Here is a 25513-nt window from a genome sequence, read left to right as displayed (position 1 = left end):
GTTTCTTATGCTGCAGTCGGCCCATCCTTCTCGGTATCCGGCTGTTTGCACCCGCAAACAAGTATCTTTACGGCAGAAGCCTACGCACTTTTGTCGGCAGTTAGACACATCAAGGAAATAAAGCTACAAAGAGGAATAATTTTTACAGATTCATTAAGCGTTGTGAAAAGCCTCAACTCTCTACAAAGGAATAAAAATCCTGTTTTTACAGAACTCTATTCAGTGCTCTGCGCTTTGTACGCATCTCATCAACATATCACAATATGCTGGGTACCTGGCCACAGAGGCATCGAAGGTAATATGCTTGCCGACAGTATGGCTACATCAGTAAACAAAAAACTAAGCAATTTTTCCATAACTGTTCCTGTCATGGATTTAACGCCCTTCATTCGCAAAAAATTGAGGGGTCATTGGCAACGTACTTGGGACACTGAGGAATTTAATAAACTCCATGTTATAAAGCCAAGCGTGGGAAACTGGCCTCCAGTAACGAAAGTACGACAAACTGAGGTTATTTTCTGCCGTCTTAGGATAGGCCACACCTATGGCACTCATTCCTATCTACTGACCGGTGATAATCCTCCTACATGTAATAAATGTGGCGAGATGCTTACGGTCCTTCACGTCTTGTTGCAGTGTCGGGAAACAGAAGTCAAAAGAAAAAGGTACTTTGCCATGGCATATAGACAACACATTCCACTCCACCCGGCAATGTTTCTCGGCGCTGAACCACTGTTTGACAATAAGTTAGTGTTAAAGTTTTTACGAGAGATTGGAACACTGCATCTTATCAGCCCAAGGTATACGTAGCACATCCTCTCACTAGAGGCTGCTGCTGCGATTGCATTTCTCTAAAGCACGTGCCTCCCAGCCCTTGCGTTCAAGGGCCCACTGGCGAGGTACGAGTGCTATTGCTACTCATACGTTTCATTAATCATCCCTTTGCAACATAACTTTTATGCTCATAGTATACATCACTAGTCATTGTCATTATTTTAACACCTGAATATTTTACGCACTTTACAGCGACTAATTTTTAGGCCTCTCTACAGCCAAATCACATCTGCCATTCGCCATCCAGATTTAGAAATCTGACATTAGTCACGTTTTGTACCTTTGAGAAATAATTCATTGTTTTTTGCCTGGCGCTCTTTGGCCATAACTGGCCCTTGCGCCAATAAAATTCACAAATCATCATCATCACACCACGATACCGTCGTGGTCGTTCAATCGTCGTCGTTCCGTCTTCATGATATGACTATCTTGTCATGCTGCCGCCGTCAGCCCTTTGAACTCCGACCGAGTTTTTCAAGTTGTCTAATAGCTTGGTACACTACGTATGTGTTCGGGGTCGTGATGCCGTCGTACACGTTGCGTCATCATTTCAGCTTTGTCATCCGACTCTCGTCATGCCGTCGTAATCACGCTTCCTCATAGTCGTGGTCACGCTGTCGTTTTATCATGTTCATCACTTCAGTAACGTCATCCCATTGTTGCCATGCAGTTGTCGTGATACCACCTTCCTTATTCCATCTCATCATTGTATCGCAATCACAGCGTCGTCATTCAGTCGTGATTATGTAATGCCGTAATCGTCACACAGTTGCTATCATGCCTCCATTGTCCGATCGTCGTCGTCAGGGTCGTGCTGTTATCGTCACTTCAGCCTTGTCATCCAACTCTCGCCGTGCCGTCGTCATCACGCCATCGTCGTTGTGCAGCTTTCGTGATACAGTCGCCGTCACGCCATTGTCCTCCTGCCGCTGTAATGCCATCGCCGTACACTCCTCGTTATGCAGTCCTTTTCATGCCGTCATCGGGAAACCGTCGTGGTCATTTGATTGACATGATTCGACATCTGAGTTTCGTCATGCCGTCGTCGTCACATCGTTGTCGTTGTCGAAAAGCGAATGCCATAGCAAACTGGGACGATATCGGTGAAAGTGGCATACAGCCGGTGAAACCAGTCTCATAATTACCACTACATTGGTTAAATAAAGGTGCCTTCAGGAATATGGTTTGTACCCGCCGAGGTAGATCAGTGGCTATGGTGTTGGGCTGCTGAGCACGAGGTCGCGGGATCGGATCCCGGTCACGGCGGCCGCATTTCGATAGGGGCGAAATGCGAAAACACACGTGTGCTTAGTAAATCTAATTACACGGGTGTTTTCGCAACGCAGGGCTAGTAAATTTTCTTATTTGGTTGGAGTCAATCTCTAAGTCTTAATTACGTTAAATGTGCACTAAGCACATTTAGGTGCACGTTAAAGAACCCCAAGTGGTCCAAATTTCCGGAGTCCCCCACTACGTCGTGCCTCATAATCAGATCGATGGTTTTGGCACGTAAAACCCAATAATTTAATTTTTAAGGAATATGATTTGTCGCTAGATTGCGTGACTGCTTTTCGAATTACCAGTGACGGTTTTCGTGATATGAGTTCTGCCGTAACATTTAATAGAAGGGATGTCATTTATATATATATATATATATATATATATATATATATATATATGAAATAAAAGAGGTCCAAGAATACAGTAGAACCATCCTGTACCAGCTTGCTAGAAGAGTTATAACATACCTGCCAGCTTGCCGGAACTATTCGTAAACTTTATGAATTTGGCATCATTTTACGATTTTACGAATGTTGCGACAATTGTTACAAAACATTGTGATCGCGAAAAAGCTTTGCTCGTACTTTCTCGAACCTGCCGTTCAAAAATTATCTGTAGTGAAAAGGTGCCAGAAGGTCACCTGCTTCGAGCAACTTGATACCGCCAAGTTCCTAAGGCAGGAAAATCAGCAAAAGCAAGGTCTCTGAAAGAATTACTGTAATAAAAAATTAAAAACAAACACAGTGCGTTGCTTCTCAGTGTCGGTTGTCCCAATTTTGCTGCTGCTGTTGGTGTGCTGCGCCTAAAGCTAAACCATCGTTTAATGAAGTGCATACGTATCCCACAGAAGGTATGTGACTTTGGGTAACAGCGCAAACAGACGACCACAAAAAGGGGAGACACGGACACACAGGCGCTGACTAACAACTGGTTTTATTGTGAAGGATAGGACACCTTATATATGCCAGAGTGAAGCAAGGGAAAGGGGAAAGCATAACAAGGGTAACATCAAGCCAACAACGCAAGCGCAAAAACGCCAACCAAGCGCAACAAGACGCAAACAATTATTTTTCTTTCTAATCTGAACCCCCGATAGCCGCATCCAGAAGATAAAATTCAGCGTCAAAGAGAGCAAGGGAAGGGGTGCTGAAGCACTTGCTACCGAACTTCCTGATGTCTTGTCACTACTCTTTCCTAGAATCGTCGTCTCCTTTAACCGGAAACTAGGAAAGAGTAGTGACAAGACAGCGCGCATCAGTTTGGAAGCCTACCACATCAGGAAGTTCGGTAGCAAGTGCTTCAGCACCCCTTCCCTTGCTCTCTTTGACGCTGAATTTTATCTTCTGGATGCGGCTATCGGGGGTTCAGATTAGAAAGAAAAATAATTGTTTGCGTCTTGTTGCGCTTGGTTGGCGTTTTTGCGCTTGCGTTGTTGGCTTGATGTTACCCTTGTTATGTTTTCCCCTTTCCCTTGCTTCACTCTGGCATATATAAGGTGTCCTATCCTTCACAATAAAACCAGTTGTTAGTCAGCGCCTGTGTGTCCGTGTCTCCCCTTTTTGTGGTCGTCTGTTTGCGCTGTTACCCAAAGTCTCAAGATGTACCAACTCGCCCAAAAAGAAGTATTGAAGAAGGTATGTGCTCAAGGCAAATTATTCACCTTTCGATGGCACCCTTGCATAATGCTTCACGGATATAAGCCCTTTTAGTACCATATAAGTTTTTAGTACCAAACAAGCTCAAATATAAAAATTGGTTCTACTGTGATATTAAGCAATAATTATTCATCCCATAAATCAGCCCGAAATTAGGTCTACAGTTTGTCCTCATTGTGCTCGTTTTGTTCTCTATATAACCACGAATTTTAAGTCTGGTCAGCAGGGACTTTCAACCTTGCACTGAAATGGAAGTATTTTCCGTTCTTAGGGCCTTGAAATAGGACACGGCAACTGGGACTAATGACATAAACGCAGCACCAATCCTAGCTGTTGCTGATATTTTCTCGGGTCCATTATGTCATATCTGTAACAGTGCTTTAGCGAATGGCATCTTTCCCAATTCTATGAAAATTGCCAAAGTGATTGTATTGCATAAGGGAGGCTGCATCGCTGATTTAAAAAATTACACACCGATATCCATACTTCCTCTTTTCTCCCAAGTGTTGGAATGACTCCTAGAGTGTAGACTAACTAAATTCCTAGGTAAAAAGCACGCCCTTGTGGTCCAACAGTGTGGCTTCCGTGAACACAGATCTACTGAAATGGCACTTAATAAGATCAAAGAATAAATCCTCAGTAACTTTGAGAACAAGTTATAAAATCAAAGCCCCTTTCTTAAAGAAAGATGGTTGAACCTGAAGCTTTCGCCCATGCAAACTGAATCAAAGTGAAAGTCCAAAGCCAACGACCACGCAACGAACCCCAAGAAATGTTGAGCGACCCGATGCGATGCCTATGTGATTTGATCGCTTGTTTAGGATTGTATTTTTTTGAACGTTGATGTTGAATGAAGACGCATTTTATGCTGACGACACAAGTTTACCCGCCGTGGTTGCTCAGTGGCTATTGTGTTGGGCTGCTGAGCACGAGGTCACGGGATCGAATCCCGGCAACGGAGGCCGCATTTCGATGGGGGCAAAATGCGAAAACACCCGTGCACTTAGATTTAGGCGCACGTTAAAGAACCCGAGGTTGTCCAAAATATTCCGGAGTCCCCCGGCGTGCCTCATAATCCGATCGTGCTTTTGTCACGCAAAACCCCTTAATTTTTACGACACGTTTGTTTTTCTCAGGTAAAAGCCGGCGTGTGCTCGAAACTGCAGCCAATAATTGGTGAGATCAACTTTTAGTTTGGCTAGCAGCGAACCAGCTGCAGTTAAATGTCAGTAAAACTAAATATGTGGTTTTTAAGCCTAGAAATAAACCTGATGACTGAAATAAGCCTGTGCTATTTGTGTCAAGTTCAATAGTTGTGTTGAAAACCTGAGTTTTCCACCGCATGTAACGAAGATTCATTCTAGTATTTCTAGGTCAATAGGTATATTGTTTAGAATTAGATACATTGTTCCTATTTGGTTGAAACGGCGTCTGTATTATGTGTTAATTCAGTCCCGTCTTAGTTATTGCCTATTGGTATGGGGGACTACATGCCAATCAAATTTGGGTCGACTGATATATGTCCAAAAACAAGCAGTTCGCTCTATTGAAAACCTTGGACCCCGCGATCACAACGCATCTTTTTTCTTTAAACATGGACTTTTAAAAATTAATCAACTAAACCTATTTAAGATCGCTATATATATATATATATATATATATATTTACGAGGTGAACAATGCACTCATTTTTCTCAAAACTACTTCTCAAATAACACCCAATCCAATTTGAGGCATGGCCAATTGAGAGTTCCATTTTGCAGGACCATCTACGGTACGAAACAACTAGCATACTTAGTCCCATCCTTCATAAATGCACACCCTAATACGATCACTATTGCGCTGAATTTCAGCTCATTAAACTGTTTTAAAAGTGCTATGAAAAATTATTTGCTTTCACTTTCTGTTTCAGATTGTGCCAATTAGTTTCCTGTGTGCTTTGTGTATAATTATTTTGTTACTCAGTTTCATATTGCGCTTGTATATATTTATACACATTTTTCTTACCCATATGACTCTGTTGGACCTAAACTGTTCCAACTTAGAAAATTGTACAATGATACCTGTATTTCATGCACGAATGTTTATAATGTATGCTGTATACGTGTAATTCATGCTATTGATATGCATGTATACTGTATTTTAGGCTATGCTACCTCACTGTTGAACAATATGTACGGGTGAGAAGGCCTTGATCAGTCAGACAATGCTCTGCCTTTAGCCTTGCCATCCAAGACCTTCACTGTGTCTGAAACAATGCTAAATAAATAAAAAAAATAACAAAAAGTGCCACCTAAAACGTTATTTGAAACATTTCTCAGCTAGTTACTCAGATCTCTTATACAAGGGCTATGCAGATTGTTACGCGGTGTCCTGAAAGGATTGAACCAGGCACCTAATTTACATTTGGTGTAAATGATCAGGAGCATGCGAGGAGAAATGTGTTCAACCGATCAATCATTTTATTTCCCTGTATTTGACGAAAGAGACAGTGTAGCTGCGGTTAAAAGCTGCGTTTCGGCAGTTTGATGAGGCCTCCGCCCAATTTCATAATTTTAGAGCTGCAAGAGTGCACCAATATAATCTATTGCATAAAAACAGAACACCCACATAAGTGCTACACTAGCATAACGCTGAACAATTTTTACGTAATCACACTATGCTGTGGCACATACAAAATGCAAGCCTAACTTGCTTTAGTCACTGGTAAACCAATTGACAAATTCGTTATAATTCAAAAGTCTTCGGAATTTGGACCCACGGTTAGCAATTACCACGTTTCACCTTTCCTCGTCTCGCATTCATGGCTATTTATTTTTCAAGAAAGAAGTTGACAGATACTATAAATTTTCTTTAATTCTAAGTGAAATCCCGCGCTCATTTGGTAGCGGTACAATTGTTGGATGCTGATGCCACCAGCAATGCGACAGCAATTGGAAGTTGCTTACCCGCAGCACCCACTGAACATTTTCTTTGTCAAATATGAGCTCTGCACATAAATAGTGATAACTGCTTTTCCCGTATTATTATACGCAATACGAGGAACGTAGTATGCTTCCCTATATATAGTGTCTTCAGTGAGCACAGCTAAGGACCGAGTCCCTATTTTTAGGAATTGCGCACGTTACGTCAGGTATGCATGCAGTTTAAGTTTGATCGGTTAATTTCAGCTTTATACAAGCGTTCAAGCGTACATAGTTTGCAAAATCATACGCGGGCAATGTTTTCAACTGGGAGCTTAAATTATACGTAATTAAAATTGCGACTGCAACTACTCGAGGGAAACAGCTGCGCTGGAAATTTTGGTGCTGTTATGGAAGGCCGCACAAAGGCTGTGCGTTATTTCGATGTTTAGTTTATATGCTCATAATATTTCAGCCGTATGTCAAAAATATTTAGAGAAGAACAGGACGTCTGTAATGTCCCTTGTACCCCAGAACTTTAAACTTTTCTTGCACACACGGCTCTAAGATCTTTAAATTTATCCGCTCTAACCATTCTATAATTAAAGGAGTAAGCAGTTACTTATTATTAGCCAAGCCGACGCTCCTCTGATTTAAATCCCTGCCTTTTCTTTTTCTTTCCTTGTCTTATCCTCATCTTGTTCTAACTCGTACCTTAGGGTAAGCATTTCTCGGATGCTCCTGTTTAAAGGGGCCCTAAATCTTTTTATCAAAGTCGAGAAATCTATTTGAGGTTAAAAAAGACCATTTCATAAATACTTTGCCGCAAAAAAATGCTTTAGTGCGTTCAACAGAACCGGAGTTATTGGCAATCAAGCATCCCCTACGCGGTGCTTCCACTCCTTCTTCAGTGACTTGCACTGCGAAGGATATACAGTAATACCCCGTTAACTCGAAGTAGTAAAACTGGTAAAAAAATTCCTGATAAGTGGAGTTTAGAGATAGTCGAATCCACGAAAATATAAGCATAACCACCGCGTAAAGCCAACACGACGCCTTTCCATTATGGCACTGGTAACCGCCAACTTCCTCACAAAAGCTCAACGTACCAGGAGTGGTACTTTTAGTAGATCATTTTTGCGATATTACGTGTGACCCAGCAACCGACACGTCGGTCATATATAGATAACGGTGAACCTTGCACATATAAGCGCAAACGCAGATGCGTGTTGACACCGTGTTCGAAACCGAGTCACGCTAAACATCTCGCGAACTAGCTTGGTTCCCCAGAGTTTTCGACCAAGGATAACCTTCTCAGAGCGTCGTTCTGACTACTGACAAAGCGCGAAAATTAACGTCAGCGGATAAGCCATCGCTACAAAATCACGGCCCTTAAAAGAAATGTCGCAGTTTCGCCCGAAAGCCGAAGCATCAATTGCGATAGCAAATTGGTAGAGAGCTATTCGAAGTAGGGATAGTAGTTTTATTGGCTGCATAAACTTGGACAAATTCGCTTTCTAACTGAATTGACAAGCGTGGTGTCACCGCCCACAAGCAAACATGAATCGATCACACTTAATGACCGCAGACAACCACTGTCAAAACGCTGGCAGCAAGCGCATCCGCCGCAGCGAGCGAAGGTTCGTGCGGTCTATCGCTTCAACGGAAACTGAGCGGCGAATGCACAGCGCATACAAAGGTCAGAGCCGTGTGGAGATCGCTTTAAAGAGACGGTGCGGGCGACCGCCGCAGCCGGGCAAAGTACAAGCGCAGTTGTTGGCACAGTAGAAGCTGACCCCCCCCCCCCCCGTCCCTCCCGCGCTTACTTCCCGTTTTCCTCCTTTCGCGTGCCAGATTGAGTGGCCAGTTCCCCTTGCGCCCAGTTGGAAGATACGCATTTGGTGCCGCAGCACAGCGTCGCCCCGCCTCCCTCCATCCCATCCCCCACGGCCTTTCGCGCGACGGAAGTAGCGTTTGGTTTCCGCCGTGCGTTTGCTCTCCGTGATAGCGCGCGTCCCCCGCGCGCTTTCAGTCGCGCATGCGGCGCGCGGCGACGATTTTATCGCCCTTGGACGGAACCTCACGGCGACGGCGATGGCAGAAATCTGCTTAAAGTGTCCACATAACTGCCATCGCAATAAAATGTTCAACAGAAACTTCGCCGGAGCAGCTATCGCGGCCAGATATCTCACCCCGAATGACGACGAGTTCCCTGTCCAGATGTCTGGCCAAAACGTCAAATGATTGCCAGTCGAGCAATCAGCTAATCGAGGTAACGCTGATACATAAGCGCTCTCGCTTTCAAGTACAGAGGTGACGCGACAGTCTCACGGTGTGTTTATTTGAATTCTGCTTTCTTTAGTTGTCCGTGATGGCATAAGTCATTGCGGGAATTTCGAATTATTTAAGTTCGATACGCGACGTGGTGGCAGGAAAATACAACTGAACAATATCTCCCTAAACCCTGGGTATGCTTCTGTTCTGATGCAGTAATATATTTACATTTTGCACTAAGTATCTGCTCTCCTTCTTCTGCTTTGCGTTTTTCATTGTAGTTGTGCTAAAGTTTCTTGATCCGGAGGTCCCACTAACGCTAATTTAAACTTGGCACATCCGTCTGTATAGGCGCAACAATATACTATTCTTAAGACTTAGAGAGTGATTCCAACCAAATAAGGGAATTTATTAGCCCGACATTTCGGAGCCAATTCGGCGCTTTCTTCAGGGGGTATGGGGGTATTCCTCGGAGGTGGCGATATGCAGCTTTTGAAAGGTCCATCGTAAGAAAGGAGAAATGAAGAGAGAGTGGAAGGTGGGGAGACACGTAACAGGGCACAGACACGTTCCCTTCGTCGCGTCTCCAACGCCATGGACATACGCAGAAGGTAGGATGCCCTTCACGCGGTTTATATTACCCGCCCTATTCTGAATGTGCCATGACTCCAGTAGCAGCCTTTTTCGCCAGTTTGTGTCTGTTTGAAGGATTTGGGTTTCTTCGACAGAAATCTTGTCGTCGGCGTCTTCGGAATGTTCGGCGACGGCGCTGCGTATTCGGTTGAATGCTCTGACGTCTTTTTCATGCTGTCTGATTCTTTCTTTTAGATTTTTGTTTTGCCTGAGGTACGACGCCGGACAGCTGATTTTATAAACGATGCCTTGAGCTTTTTCTTTTGGTGGATGGTCTTTTGGTTTAGGAATGAGGATATTCAAAGTGTTCATCAGTTTGTGCGCGACTTTGAGGCATTCTTTTTTTAATATTCGGCTGAGAGCATCGCTGGTACCTTTGACGTATGGGATGGACACTCGTTTCTGTGGTCGGGGAGAAGTCAACGGTTGGAGGTCTAGTAGTTTGTTTCTTCTTTTTTGTTGTCGGCTGGTTTTTCGAATGAATTCCGTTGTATAGCCATTCCTTTTAGCTTCGCTGAAAACCGTTCTTCTTTCCTTCTTTTGATCTGATTTTAATGAGCAATGAGTCTCGGCTCTTTTCAATAAAGAATTTACAACAGATGGCAACTATTCCTAATATGTGCAATAAACTTAAATTTGAAATTTCAATGTCTGGTTTGAAACTACAGCGCACGATGCCCATGGAGCCTCAACAATATTAGCACGCATATTAAAAAAAATCGACATTTCGTCTGAAAGGCGAAGCATCGATTGCGATAGCAAATTAGAAGACAGATAAACGAAGTGGGGATAGTAGTTTTATCGGCCGTATAAAATTGTAAACATTCGCTTACTACATTAACAAGCATGGTGCCATGCGCGCACAAAAAAACATGAACACATCTCACTGGATGACCGCGGAAACTCGCCAAAACGCTGAGCGACTAAGTGTGGCAGCAGCAGCGAGCGAATTTACCTTCGCGTTGCCTCTCGAGCAACGCGAGCCCGCGGCGCATAAAAGACTCTGTGTATTCACCTCAGATCGCTTTAAAGATAGAGCCTGCGCGGCCGCCGGAGATGAACCCTCCCCCTCCCTCCCCTCATCACGGTGCCTTGCGCGCGACAGAAGACGGCGCGCTTCCTTCCCGCTTTCCGCCCATGCGCGCGCCAGATTGAGCCGCCATCGTCGGCTCACCCTCGCACGCTTTCACTCGCACATACAGCATACTGCGCTCGGCGCCGATGTCTTTGTCCTTGGACGTTATATGCAACATCACGGCGACGCCGACGGCGACGCCGACGGCAGAAATGCGCCTGGAGTGCCCATATATTGGTTAACGCAATAAAGCTTTGCCGCGTAACGTCCACACTGCTAGAATTAAATATGGTGCTGTGGAAAAGCTGAAACGCCCATGGGAAGACCACGTGGTCACTTCATCATCAGACTATATTATGTCCACTGCAGGACGAAGGACTCTCCCTGTGATCTCCAATTACCACTGTCTTGCGCCTACAAATTTCCTAACTTCATCACCGCACCTAGTTTTCTGCCGTCCTCGACTACGCTCCCTTTTCTTGGTATCCATTCTGTAACTCTAACGGTACACCGGTTATCCATCCTGCGCATAACATCGCCTGCCCAGCTCCATTTTTTGCTCCCAATGTCAACGAGAATATCGGCTATCCCCACTTGCTCTCTCATCCACACCGCTCTCTTCCTGTCTGTTAAGGTTAGGCCTAACATTTTTTGTTCCATCGCAATTTGTGTGGTCCTTAACTTGTTCTCGAGCTTCTTTGTTAACCTCCAAGTTTCTGCCCCATATGTTAGCACCGGTAGACTGCAATGATTGTACACTTTCCTATTCAACGACAGTGGTAAGCTCGCAGTCAGGATTTGGTAATGCCTGTCGTATGCACTCCAACCCAATTTTATTCTTCTGTAAATTTCTTTCTCATGATCAGGGTCCCCTATGAGTAACTGACCTAGATAAACGTACTCCTTTATAGGCTCTAGAGGCTGACTGGCGATCCTGAATTCTTCTTTCCTTGCCAGGCTATTGAACATTATGTTTGTCTTCTGCATATTAATTTTCAACCCCACTCTTACACTTTGTCGGTTAAGGCCCGCAATCATTTGTTTTAATTCGTCCCCATTGTTGCTGAATAGGACAATGTCATCTGCAAACCGAAGGTTGCTGAGATATTCGCCGTTGATCCTCACTCCTAAGCCTTCGCAGTCAAAGAGCTTGAATACTTCTAAGCATACAGTGAATAGCATTGGAGAGATTGTGTCTCCGTGCCTTACCCCTTTCTTGATAGGTAGCTTTCTACTTTTCGGGTGGAGAACCAAGGTAGCTTGGAAATCCTTGTAGATATTTGCCAAGATATTCACGTATGCCTCCTGTACCTCTTGGTTACGCAATGCCTCTATGACTGCTGGTATCTCTACTGAATCAAATGCCTTTTCATAATCTATTAAAGCCATATATAGAGGTTGATTGTACTCCGCATATTTCTCGATTACCTGATTGATGACATGAATATGATCCATCGTAGAATATCCCTTCCTGAAGCCAGCCTGTTCTCTTGGTTGGCTGAAGTCAAGTATTGCCCTGATTCTGTTGGAAATTATCTTGGTGAACATGTTATACAATACTGAAAGCAAGCTAATGGGTCTATAATTCATCAATTCTTTAACGATTCCCTTCTTATGGATGAGTATAATGTTGGCGTTTTTCCAACTTTCTGGTACACTTGAAGTCGTGAGGCATTGCCTATTAAGGGCCGCAAGCTTTTCTAGCGACTGTTATTCCATCTTCTCCAGCAGCTTTTCCCCTGGTCATGTCTTTCAAGGCCATTCTAACTTAATCGCTAGTTAAAGAAGGAGCCTCTGTATCCTGTTCATCACTACTTCGAATGAAAGTAGCTTGGCTGCTCTGAGAACTGTACAGGTAAGTATAGAATTCTTCCGTTGCTTGTACTGTCATCGAATTTCTGATGGTATTACCCTGCTTATCTTTCAGTGCATACATTTTGCCTTGTTCTATGCCAAGTTTTCTTCTCACTGATTTCATGCTGCGTTCATATTTTAGTGCTTCCTCAATTTTTCCACGTTATAATTTCTGATATCCCTTACGGTCATCTTCTTGATCGGTTTCGACAGTTAAGCGAATTCTACCTGATCTCTCGAGTTTGACACTTTCGTGTGTTGCCGTTTCTTTATTAGGTCCTTTGTTACTTGGGAGAGCTTACCTACTGGTTGCCTTGGTGCCTTGCCTCCCACTTCAATTGCTGCTTCTGAGATCAGCCTAGTTGCGGTTTCATTCATTACCTCTATATATTTTCTTAGGGCGTCTTTACTCAGGGCGTCTTAAATAGGCAAGTTGGAATCACCTTCCTTTCTGCCGTTTCACCTTACAGGTGGTTTTGAACAATCGCGCCACGCAGTCCAAAGCCTCTACCTATTGGCTGCTTCATTCGTGGCTCGGAACCGGACTCCTAACAAGGTATTCCTACTCGCCTTTCGCGACTTGCTAATATGAAGAAGATGAAGTGTGCGAAACATAATGCATGGTTCTCCTACGCAGGGTATTTCAGAAACTGCGTTCTAAATACCTTGAAACTACATAAGATATGATAATAAACGATTTCACCAGGATTGGCTTTATGACAGAGGTGCATATTCTAATATATCCCGAGGCAGTAATTATTACGGAGAACAACGCGAAAAAAGTGAGACAAGGAAGAAAGACCGGGCAAGCGATGTCTTGCTTATTTCCCGCTGTTTTTGCGTAACGAAGCCATACCAAGAATGTCAAATTCAAACCCTTTTGAAATAATTATGCATGTAATCATTGACTTTTAACTGATGACGTTCTTCACCAAGAAAGGCCAACGATTAATTACAAGACTCGAAGCCCGTCATCTGAGGAGTTGGTAATCGTCCCCAAATATACGAAATGTTGACGTTACAATTTTCTTCAGCGTCAAGAATTCCCATCATTTTCAGAGAGGAAACACAAACAAAGCTATCGAAGAGCATAAATGACACGCCCATGATTGGCTTGTCTGGCCATCGTAGCGTGCCATGAGGCGAGCGAGATCGCGGATAAGGACTCTCGCTTGATGCTGACCTGACAATGACGAGCATATAGCACGTGACTCATGGGCGCATGCTAAAGGCGTGGCAGCTACAGTCACACGAAGGAGGAATGTCTCACTTCGCAACAGGAAGTACGCATCACGTGACCACAATATCACGCATTTTCGGCGCCAAGGCGCTGACTTCTATATCTTCGGGGGATAGGAGACGTTTTGCTACACCGGTACGAAACATCCCCAGTATCTAGGCGAAGGAGAATGTGGGGATCACCATGGCGGGGATCTTGCCGACTCTTAGCACACCAATCTCTGGGGCAGTATAGAGGTAGAATCGACACCACCGTTGCCTTGGCGCTCTTATTCACTTAGCATCGGTTGTCGTTTAGTGCACGAAAATGTAAAGCTCAGAGATGAAGCGACTGCCTGTCATCTCACCCATGACTTGAAATGCATACCCACGGCCCCACTAGTGCTCGGTGACGGGAGCATAGGTCGCTAAAACCCACTGCCAACATTCAGTAGAGCACTGCACGGGCTAATTTGTTCAGCCCGGGCCCGGCCCGGGCCCGATTTTACGTCGGGTTGCCCGCCCGAGCCCGACCAAAAGTTTTATGGCGAGACCCGGGCCCGGCCCAGGCCCGGAAATAATTTACGTTACCCGCTCGGCCCGGCCCGCCACCCCTTTACCTTAGGCCCGAGCCCGGCCCGAGCCCGGCACAAAACCGGCCCTAACCCGGCCCGAGCACAAAAAAGACCACCGAGTGGCATTAAAAAAAAATGAAGAGAATGAAAGGACTTTATTCTTAAGGCACAAATAAATGTCATGTGCAATTATTAACACCATTTGAGCCGTCTGAACGCAAATACCAGCGCGCGAAGTAGTACAAATGACCCTGCCGAGCAGTATGGCCAGGAGTTTTCAACGGCACGACTTTGATGCGGCCCAATCCACTTCTATCGCCACGCCGCCACAGTATTTTTCCTCGTCGGACGCCTCACTGCAAAGCAAGCGCCGCGCCAGCCGCTCGTCCCACTCAACCGTATTCTAGTACCCTATAGCCGAAGCGCAGCCACGACCGGTCGTGCGCGCAGCTCATGGATGGAGTAAATGGAGAAAAAAACCTTCTCATTCCTCCATGGTGCAGCGTAATGCGCTGCTGCTAGGCGTCCGGTTGAGAACATGCGTGCAATCATCGATTGACGCAGTGCCATATTTCAGCCGCGTGACGAATTATCTTGTCTTATACCAGTCATCGTTTTACCAACGGGCTTACACCGCGCTGAAACCATTAACTACATTGATTTAGGTAATGAATACAATGGCATCCTTTGGTTTGAGGCGACTTCAGTCTTTCTGTACTTTTAGATTCTGTTCAAACAGCGCAAAATACGACGGAAAAAGAAAAGGGAAGCACACAGGAGTAGCACTGCTAGCTTCCAGCTGCGCCGGGGCAACAGGTTTTTCAGTGTTGACACGCGCGTGGATAACTCGCTGCACGTTATATGCACACCACCAGAAAGTCCGAGCCCGTCCCGGGCCCGCGTCGAAATACCCGAGCCCGGCCCGGGCCCGGGTCAAAAAGCCTATGCCATGCCCGAGCCCCGCCCGAGCCCGTGCAAAAACTGCCCTACCCGGCCCGACCCGGCCCACGGGCCGGGCCGGGCCCGGGCTTTCGGGTAAGCCCGAGCCCGTGCAGTGCTCTAACATTCAGAACCCGCATTACTTCGTGTGAGCGGAGGAGCAGCACAAAGCAGCGTGTAGGCTTATGACGTCATAATGGCTCCCTCATGTGAATGCCGTTTATAGGCTCTTAGGCAGTTCAGTTTATGTTTTCTTGGTGAAACTAACCGCAATTAGTTATATACAAAAATAGAAAAAGGTGGATGAAAAGGTGGATACAAAAGCTACTGCTGGGCAGACAAAGTTCAAATGTCATAGAAATGTTACAGGATACCTAATTAAACAAAACATCTGCAAGAGCACCTTGAACAACACAGACGAAGCATCTCTTCGACCACATCTGCAGTAAACTGTCGCCCGCGATCGCTAATAACGACTTTAGGAGGCCCGTGTCGGAGGGTGGTAAAACGTAGCAAGAAAAGGCACACGTCGGCTGCAGTAGCCGATGGTATGGCAGCCGTCTCACAGTAGCGTGTCAGGTGGTCAGTGCACACTACGATCCAACGATTTGCGTTAGAGGACCGTGGAAACGTAGCGAGAAGGTCGATCCCGACTTGCTCGAATAGAGTCCTCGGGGGTGGCACAGGGTGTAGTCTACCAGGAGGAGTACTTGTGGGACGTTTGCGACGTTCGTTGCAGCTAGCAACTTGCTAACTTTCTAGCTGTTGCTAGCAACAGCTAGCAACGTTGCAGCCCATTCGTTGCAGCTAGCCACGTACTGTCGCGTCGTCTGACGCATATTAGGCGAGTAAAATCGTTCTTGAAGACGGCAAAGCGTTCTAGATGCTCCCAAATGACAGGAGGTTGGTGCGTCATGAATAGCCCGCAAGATGGAAGTGCGCAGACTTTTCGGGACCACCATGCAGGAGATATCGTGAGACTGTGGCAGAATAGTTCTTCTTGTACAGAAGCCCATCACGTGTGCAATAACGATTGGCTGCGGATTTCTATTTGGCAGCAAGCAGTTTTAAAGTGTCGTCATTTTGCTGCTCAGTCTTAAAGGTATTGAGATCAGGATAATGCTAGCTCCAAGGATACGATGTAAGGTCAAAGTTGTCCGCGTCACAGTCCGTCATGGGAAGCGGTAGCCGCGACAGGCAGTCGGCGTCGGCGTGCCGTCGACCGCTTTTATAGGAAACGGTGAAGTCGTACTCCTGTAGACGGCGTGTCCAACGTGCAAGCCTACCAGATGGATCACGCAGATTGACGAGCCAGCGCAGCAAGTGATGATCTGTGACGATGGTGAAAGGGCGTCCGTACAGGTATGACCGAAAGCGCTGTACTGCGAAAATCACCGCGAGACATTCTTGTTCTGTGACGGTGTAATTGTGCTCGGGCTTGGTTAGAGAGGGACTCGCGTACGGTATGACGTGTTCTTTGGTGTAGAAGCGTTAGTAAGAACTGCGCCGACACCAATACCGCTAATTCTGTGGAAGCCAAGGGATCGAAGTGTTTGAGAACTGGATGGGACGTCAAACGGAACTTCAGTTCACGAAAAGCACACGCACATTCCGGGGTCCAGTCAAATTGAACGCCTTTCTGAAGCAGACACGTCAATGAATGCGTGATGTGAGCAAATCCGGGAATAAATAGACAGAAGTATGAGCAAAGGCCCAAGAATCTTCGTAGCTCTTTTACTGAGCGAGGTTGCTCAAAGACTTGGACCGCAGCCGTTTTTGCTGGATCAGGTCTTATGCCCTCTTTGTCCACTAGGTGGCCTAGAACTAGTGTTTGGTGTTCTCCTAAGTGACATTTCTTGGAGTTTAGTAGCAAGCGTGCTTTGCCTAGGCACTCTAGTACAAGAATGAGGCGTACGTTCTGTTCACTAAACGTGCGTCCGAAAATCACGACATCATCCAAATAACACATGCAGGCTTCCCACTTCAAACCACGCAGAATGTTGTCCATGAAGCGCTCAAAAGTTGCAGGCGCGTTACATAGCCGATACGGTATCACATTAAATTCGAAAAGTCCGTCGGGTGTAACGAATGCAGTTTTTTCCTTGTCTGCCTTGTGCATAGGAATCTGCCAGTATCCGGACCGCAAGTCTACACTCGAAAAGTATGAGGCCGAAGAAAGGCAATCTATAGCATCGTCAATCCGTGGCAAAGGGTATACGTCTTTCTTGGTAACGGCGTTGCGGCAGCGGTAATCGACACAAAATCGCCATGTGCCATCTTTCTTTTTAACTAGAATTACTAGGGCTGCCCACGGACTACTCGATTCATGGATAACGTTTTTCTTTAGCATTTCAGGGACTGTGTCATTTATCACCTTGCGCTCCGAAGGAGACACCCGGTATGGCTTTTGTCGCAGAGGCTGGTGAGATCCCGTTTCTATGCGATGCTGTACACGAGAAGGGGGAAAGGATGGCGGAGCCTCTTGCTGGGAAAATTCGAACAGCGCGAAGTGTTTTCGTAGAATATTTGCCAGTTCCTGACGTTGGTTAGTGCTGAGCGATTTGTTTATCATAGGCATCATCGAAGTGCCCATGGCGCATGCATCCGACTGGGACTCATCCGTGGCATCGGGGGCTTCTGCAAGGATGGCGAGGGCCAATACTTGATGTTCACGAATATCCGCAACTTTCAGACCCTCCGGTAGCATTGTGGGTTCATTGGAACAATTTATCATCCATAATACAGTACGCCCGCTGATAACCGACAGCGTACAATAGGGCTCCAGAACATTCTTCTTCAGGCAACTAAGGTGAACGGGCTCTGCGGTAGCGTCAAATGCTCTGTCGGTTGCAGGGGAACAGGTGACTAGGACACATTTGGCAGACAGCGGCGGTACGACACTATCTGCGGACACACAAAGGGCGCATTCATAACACGGCGGGTGTTCCACAGACATGGTCGGAAGACTCGAATCTACAGTAATTTCTCCATTTTGGCAATTGACATTGGCACCACACAGCTTAAGAAAATCGAGGCCCAGGATTACATCATGCGTAGCATGAGGTAAAACTACAAACTTCGCGTTCAACTTTTCACAACCCAAGCTAAGTGCTGCACTGCACACACCTACAGGGTACAAGAGTTCTCCACTCACTCCACGAAACACATCGGCACGGTGCCACGAAAACAGCACTTTTCGTCCTATGCAGGCGTTTGAATGCGTGACTCATTACGGAAACGGTCGCTCCAGTGTCCACTAGGGCCATTGTTAAGACGCCGTCTACACGTACACAAACCTTATTTTTAAACGTGCAAATTGGCGGAGGTATTTCTATCATAATCGAAGACTTCCAGCGGCCTCACCTTTAACGGCCGCGCTGACTAGTTTTCCGACGAAGGCGACGGGTAGCGGCGACGGGGAGACGGTGACCGGCTTACGCGAGTGGCAGAAGGTGGTGTCAAGCTCCGATCGGAGGCCGGTGAATGGTTTCGCAGTGTTCGCAGGTTCTCGTTGGACATACCGCGTGGATATGTGTACGCACCGCCAACGCGTTGCTGGCCAGATGTTGTTGATCGGTCGTACCTCGGCGGCTGGCGGCGTTGTGGGACCACGTTGCAGTACCTGGCGATGTGGCCCTCGATCCCTCAGTTGTAGCACAAAGGCAGAGGACGCTCGACAAAATGCCGCTCAAAGCGCTCAGCCGGCAGAGGTCATCGAACAGGGTACAGCACCCCAATACGTTGAACAGGAGCCGTTCGCCTCTGTGCATCACGGCTGGAGTGAAAGTGTTGCCCATACCGCTGCTCTGACGGAAACGTCTCCAGATGTGGCCACGTCGTTCCAGCCACATCGACGTCCGTGACACACACAGACGGTGGCAAAGTAGCACATGGTGCTAGGGGCGCTGAGTGATACACTGGGTACGTAGCCGGCTGTTGCGCTGTGTTGCACACTAGTTCATTGTGTAGCCGCAGTTCTTCGCGTACTATTTCCCGGATACTAGAGGCAAGGTCGGTGGACGGAATCGTATGGACGCTGGCGACAGTTGTCACGTTTGGCAGTCGTCCAAATTTGAGCGCAATGCGATGGGTCTTCAATGTCTCAAATGTATGGCAGTGACGCAAGACATCTGATCCCCGCAGGGGCGTCTGCGCAAGCAGGCGTTTGGTGAGTCGCGCCACCACGTACCCGAGCACACGAGGGTTGGACCCTCCCGCGTCTAACCGTGCGCGGCTTAGCCGTGTCCGGGGAAAAGGGGATCCTGGGGGTTGAGCCGACGCTGAGTGTTTGGACCTTTAAGGCCCCTCAGCAGAGGCAACACACCCCTTTGGCCTCGGCTTCACGTAGACGGCACCCCCGGACTGACCCACCCGGGGGAAATCGGTGGTCGCCTTTTCCTATCCCCCTCTCCAACCTTTTGCTTTCCTGTCTCCTTTCTTTAACTATCCTATCGTCTCTTCTCTTCTGTCACTTCTTAATTTTCATAGGCGGCTTGGGTTAACCTTGTGTATGTGCCCTCCCTTGGGTACAATATATTAGGTTATAGTGGCAATGTACGGTTGGCGCCTGCAGCCTTACGCGTTAAGCACTGCAGCGTCCCCTAGTTGGGCTCCGTGGTGGGTGGCCGCCATTGCCGCCGAAATAAAACAAACCGTTATGGGAACACCAGCATTTCCCCGCCTACTTGATCGTCACCCTCTAAAGAGGGGACGCACCGATGAACTTGGCCTGTATTCCAACCGACCAAAAGAAATCTATCCGAAATACCATGTTGTACACAGTGAAAATGCTTCAAAACCGGCCAGATCCATTTCTCCATTCATAGTTGCGAAATCTTTGACGGAAGCTTTAGGCTCAGGTTACAAAGTCATCAAAATGGCTAGCGGAGACCTTCTTCTTGAGGTCCCTCAGAAACAACAGTACGAGAAACTCGGCAACCTTGTTACTTTCGGCAACATACCAATTTCTGTATCACCACACCGATCAATGAATAGCTCACGTGGAGTCGTATCAGAAGCAGACCTCCTAGAATTATCAGAAGCAGAACTCCTGGAAGGGTGGAAAGATCAAAATGTCACCAATGTAAAACGTATCATCATCAGACGGGACAACAAAGAAATCCCCACCAAACATCTTGTCCTCACATTTGGATCTAGCGTTCTGCCTGAAACCATCGAAACAGGATACATTAGGTTAACTGTTCGACCATATGTCCCTAACCCTAGACGGTGCTTCCAATGCCAAAGATTTGGCCATGGCTCACAGAGCTGTCGTGGTCAAATAACTTGTGCAAGGTGTGGAGTACAGGGCCACTCCTCCGACAACTGTACTGGCACTCCTCACTGTGTGAACTGCAGTGGTGACCACGCATCCTACTCACGTTCCTGTCCAAACTGGAAAAAAGAAAAGGACATAATCACCCTAAAAGTCAAAGAAAATATTTCTTTCAAGGAAGCCCGTAAGAGGTGCTCACTTTTCCACAACACATCTTATGCTGATGCGGCGCGTCGGGGGGCAGCGTCGCAGCGGCCACTGCCACCTGCCCAGCCCGCACACAGCGAGCTGTCGCTTGTGGCCCCTGCCCCCGGGGTGGAAGGAGCTAAGCCTACCCCACCCAACCAGCAAACAAGCCCGGTTACCCTAGGGTTACCGGCACCACAACAGTCCAAGGAGGCATCCTGCGCTTCGCGTAGCGAACCGGCAGGACCGCCAGCAGCGCCCACGGTGGGTGCAGTCAAGGCTGCCTCATCCTCTCCGGCCCCTGCTGCCGCTGGCAACAGCCGGCGCAGCTCAGGCCCAAAGGCAGCCCCATCGACCTCCGGGCTGGTGGGCACAAAGGTCTCGTCCTTCGCGGCGAGACTTTCTCGCGAAATTTCTCGCTCGCAAGAGCGTGTGTCCAGCGCCTCACATGAGGCAATGGACACTACACCCATCACGACGGCGCATCAAGCGCCTAAGGAGCGGCGAGGCTCCCTCGACCGCTTCAGAAAGGACAAATCCCGCGTTACAGGGCCTGGAAAAGGTTCTGTAATCTAAGGCAAAACTTCCTTTTTTGTACACACAGCACCAATTTTACTTTCAGTATGGATATACAAATCATACAGTGGAACGTCCGAGGCATTCTTAGGAACCTCGATGATGTGCAAGAACTTCTCCACGAACACAATCCAAAAGTGCTGTGTGTACAGGAAACTCACTTAAAATCGGAACATGCTAACTTTCTTCGACAGTATGTTACGTTTCGTAAAGACCGCGATGATGCTCTTGCATCTTCAGGCGGTGTTGCCATTATAATTCAGAAAAGCATAGCGTGTCAACGTCTACCGCTGCAAACGCCCCTCGAAGCAGTGGCAGTTCGACTTGTTCTCTTAAACAAACTCGTCACCATTTGCTCGCTTTACATACCCCCACATTACCACTTAAACAAACATGAATTCCAGTCCCTAATAAACGAATTGCCAGAACCTTATCTTGTTCTTGGGGATCTCAATGCACACAGCGGACTGTGGGGCGACTCTCGCATCGATGCTCGAGGCCGTCTAATTGAAGGCTTTCTTTTCTCATCCGGTGCATGTCTGCTAAACAAAAAAGAACCTACATATTATTGTCTTGCAAACAAAACTTTTTCTTCTATAGATCTCAGCATAGCTTCTCCATCCATATTACCCGAACTTGAATGGGAAGTTATAAAAAACCCTTACGGGAGCGACCATTTCCCAATACTGCTGAGAGCAACAAGACAACACGAATCTCCACCACATGCTCCCCGGTGGAAGGTCGATGTAGCGGACTGGGAGAAATACCAAACACTTACCAGTACGATCTCGTGGGCTGACATGTCTTCGCTCGAAATTGATGGTGCCGTCGAGTATTTTTCTAACTTGATAATTGATGCAGCTTCTAAATGTATCCCCCAAACAAGTGGACTTTCTAGCAAACGCCGTGTTCCATGGTGGAATGAACAATGCCGGAACGCGCGTAGGCAGCAGAACAAAGCATGGAGGCAGCTTCGCGATTCTCCTACTGCTGAAAACCTTTTCAATTTTAAGAAAATCAAATCCCAAGGTAGGAGAACGCGCAGACAAGCCAGGAGAGACAGCTGGCAAACATTCTTATCAAGCATCAATTCATACACTGATGAGGCCAAGGTTTGGAACCGGGTCAATAGAGTAAGAGGACGACAAACACATCCGCCTCCCCTGGTAGACACGCAGGGAGACAGCCTGGAGGACCAAGCGAACCATCTGGGTGCACATTTTGAACAAGTGTCCAGTTCATCGCACTATTCTACAGCATTTAAAACATACAAATCAGCAATAGAAAAACAAAAACTGGACCGAAAGAGCACCGGGAACGAGCCATACAACTTACCTTTCTCTCTAGCAGAACTGGATGCATCACTCTCCTGCTGCAACCAATCTGCCCCAGGCTCTGACCGCATACTATATGAAATGTTAAAGAACCTGTCCTCTGAAACAAAGAAAACCCTTCTCTGCCTGTACAACTCTATATGGACCTCCGGCGAGATCCCCTCTGCCTGGAAAGAGGCCATAGTAATCCCTATCCTGAAGCAGGGCAAGGATCCATCGTCCGTATCGAGTTATCGGCCCATAGCTCTAACAAGCTGCATCTGCAAAGTATTTGAGAAGATGATAAACCGCCGTCTGATACATTTCCTAGAATCAAACAAGCTACTTGACCCATACCAGTGTGGATTCCGCGACGGCCGATCCACCACTGACCATCTGATACGCCTAGAGGCTCAGATTCGCGAGGCTTTTGTCCACAAGCAATTCTTCCTGTCTGTTTTCCTTGATATGGAAAAAGCATATGACACTACGTGGCGATTCGGAATACTAAGAGACCTCGCACACTTTGGAATACGTGGCACTATGCTGAATATCATTGAAAGTTATCTGTCCAACCGCAGATTCCGTGTTCGTGTGGGTAATGCCCTATCAAGACCATATGTGCAGGAAACTGGAGTACCACAGGGTGGTGTGCTCAGTTGCACCCTTTTTATCATAAAAATGAACTCTCTGCGTCTGTACATCCCACGCAACATATTTTATTCAGTATATGTCGACGATGTACAGATAGGCTTCACATCATGCAACCTTGCAATCTGTGAGCGGCAGGTCCAGCTTGGACTGAACAAACTGTCTAAGTGGGCAGACGAGAATGGTTTTCGGCTTAACCCACAAAAGTCCACATGCGTCCTCTTCTCCAGAAAGAGAGGTCTGCACCCTGATCCCAACATCGAGATACAGGGTGAGGGTCTACCTGTAAAAACTGAACACAAATTCCTAGGCCTAATTCTGGACGCGAAGTTAACGTTTATCCCACATCTCAAGTATTTAAGAAACAAGTGCCTGAAGACAATGAGCCTCTTGAAAGTGTTGTCTCGCACTACGTGGGGTAGTGACACAAGATGTCTATTGAATCTATATAAGAGCCTCATTCGTTCACGTATAGACTACGGTTCCATTATATATCACTCCGCGACGCCGAGCGCCTTGAAGATGTTAGACCCTGTCCACCATCTGGGTATCCGCCTCTCTACGGGTGCGTTCAGAACAAGCCCCGTAGAAAGCCTTTATGCCGAATCAAATGAATGGTCGCTACATCTACAGAGAACTTACTTATCCTTTGTATATTTCCTAAAAGTGTACTCAAACAATACACACCCTGCCTACACAACTATAAACGATCTGTCCAGTGCCCAAACCTTTCTGAACCGCCCTTCCGTGAGAAAGCCCTACGCACTGCGAGTAAGAAGTCTTGCCAAAGAAATGGATGTGTCACTCCACGAGCACGATGTCATGCCCCCTCCTGTACAGCTGCCACCATGGCAGTGGCAGCTGATTCAGTGTGATCTGTCCTTCATTGAGGTTACAAAGCATGCGCCGGTCCTACATATCCGTATGCATTTCCTCGAATTGCAGCACAAATACTCTTGCCCGGAATATTTTACTGACGCTTCAAAGTCACACGCTGGCGTGTCTTACGCGGCGGTCGGTCCATCATTTTCTGCTGCGGGAGTTCTACACCCAAACACAAGCATCTTTACAGCGGAGGCCTACGCCATCCTGGCGGCGGTTAAACACATCAAACAGCTAGACATACACAAGGCAGTCATTTACACGGACTCTTTGAGCGTGTTGAAATGTTTAAACACTCCAAGTAGGCACAGAAACCCCGTAATCATAACTCTTTATTCCACCATTTGCACCGCGTATGTATCCAAGCAGCAAATTGTGCTCTGCTGGGTGCCAGGGCACCGCGAGATCGAAGGGAATGAGTTGGCCGACAAGCTAGCCACATCAGTTCATACAGACGCTGCCACTTCACCCATAGCCGTCCCTGTAATGGACCTAAAGCCCTTTATCAAGAAAAAGGTCAGGACCTACTGGCAACGTCTGTGGGACAGAGAAACGGGCAACAAATTACACACTATCAAGCCTCATCTCGCTCATTGGCCACCAGAATCGAAGACACGCCGCACACAGGTTACACTTTGCAGACTCAGGATAGGACACACATACAGTACACATGCTTACTTATTGTCCGGTGGCGATCCGCCTGTCTGTGATGAATGTGGCGAGCCACTCAGTGTACTTCATGTCCTCTTACAGTGCCCTGAACTGGAGCCTCGGAGGAAAAAACATTTTCCATTACCATCACGGCAATATCTCCCATTACATCCTTCTATGTTTTTGGGCAATGAACCTCTTTTTAAATATGAATCACTTCTCGCGTTTTTAAAAGACATACATAATTTCCATGTTATCTATCCAGGTGACGTGTAGCACGGCCTCTCTGCAGAGGCCACTGCTGCGGTAATTTATTAAAGAAAGCACGTGCCTCGTGGTCTTTGTTCACAAAGGCCTTCGGTAGGCGTTGTGCTGCTTTTATATCCTTAATTTTAGCACCATGACCACTTCTCATACATTCACGACCCACAGATCACTCCACACGTCACTGCCATAATCCTATTCGATATATGTTTTACGCTTATATACCGCGATTTGCTCTTAGGCCCTTTTACAGCCACATAGCATCCTACCATCGGAACCCACTGATCATGGCAAACATACCATTCATTGTCTTGGCGCTCTTTGGCCACATTTGGCCCTTGCGCCAAAAAACACCAAATATCATCATCATCAGCAAGACATCTGAGACGGACGTGATGTCTTCTCTCCCTATCAGAAAATTATAGACGTCTTCTGCGATGCCTTTCAGAAGATGTCCGACTCGGTCGTCCTCAGA

At 46.9% G+C, this 25513-nt stretch overlaps 1 protein-coding gene across 1 annotated transcript in view; it reads left to right on the top strand.

The window, feature by feature from the left end:
* Positions 1–25513, top strand: part of LOC119447252 (cytochrome P450 4V2) — a 249406-nt gene that overhangs the window by 78945 nt on the left and 144948 nt on the right. Inside the window, exon 3 of the mRNA XM_037711486.2 lies at positions 12979–13064. Within this exon, the coding sequence (XP_037567414.1) occupies positions 12979–13064 (86 nt within the window). The remainder of the gene's footprint in view (positions 1–12978; positions 13065–25513) is intronic.

Source organism: Dermacentor silvarum, chromosome 1, assembly GCF_013339745.2.
Source record: "Dermacentor silvarum isolate Dsil-2018 chromosome 1, BIME_Dsil_1.4, whole genome shotgun sequence".
Classification (NCBI taxonomy): domain Eukaryota; kingdom Metazoa; phylum Arthropoda; class Arachnida; order Ixodida; family Ixodidae; genus Dermacentor; species Dermacentor silvarum.
Note: the sequence above shows the minus strand (reverse complement) of the source record. Positions and strands in the feature narration are given on the sequence as shown.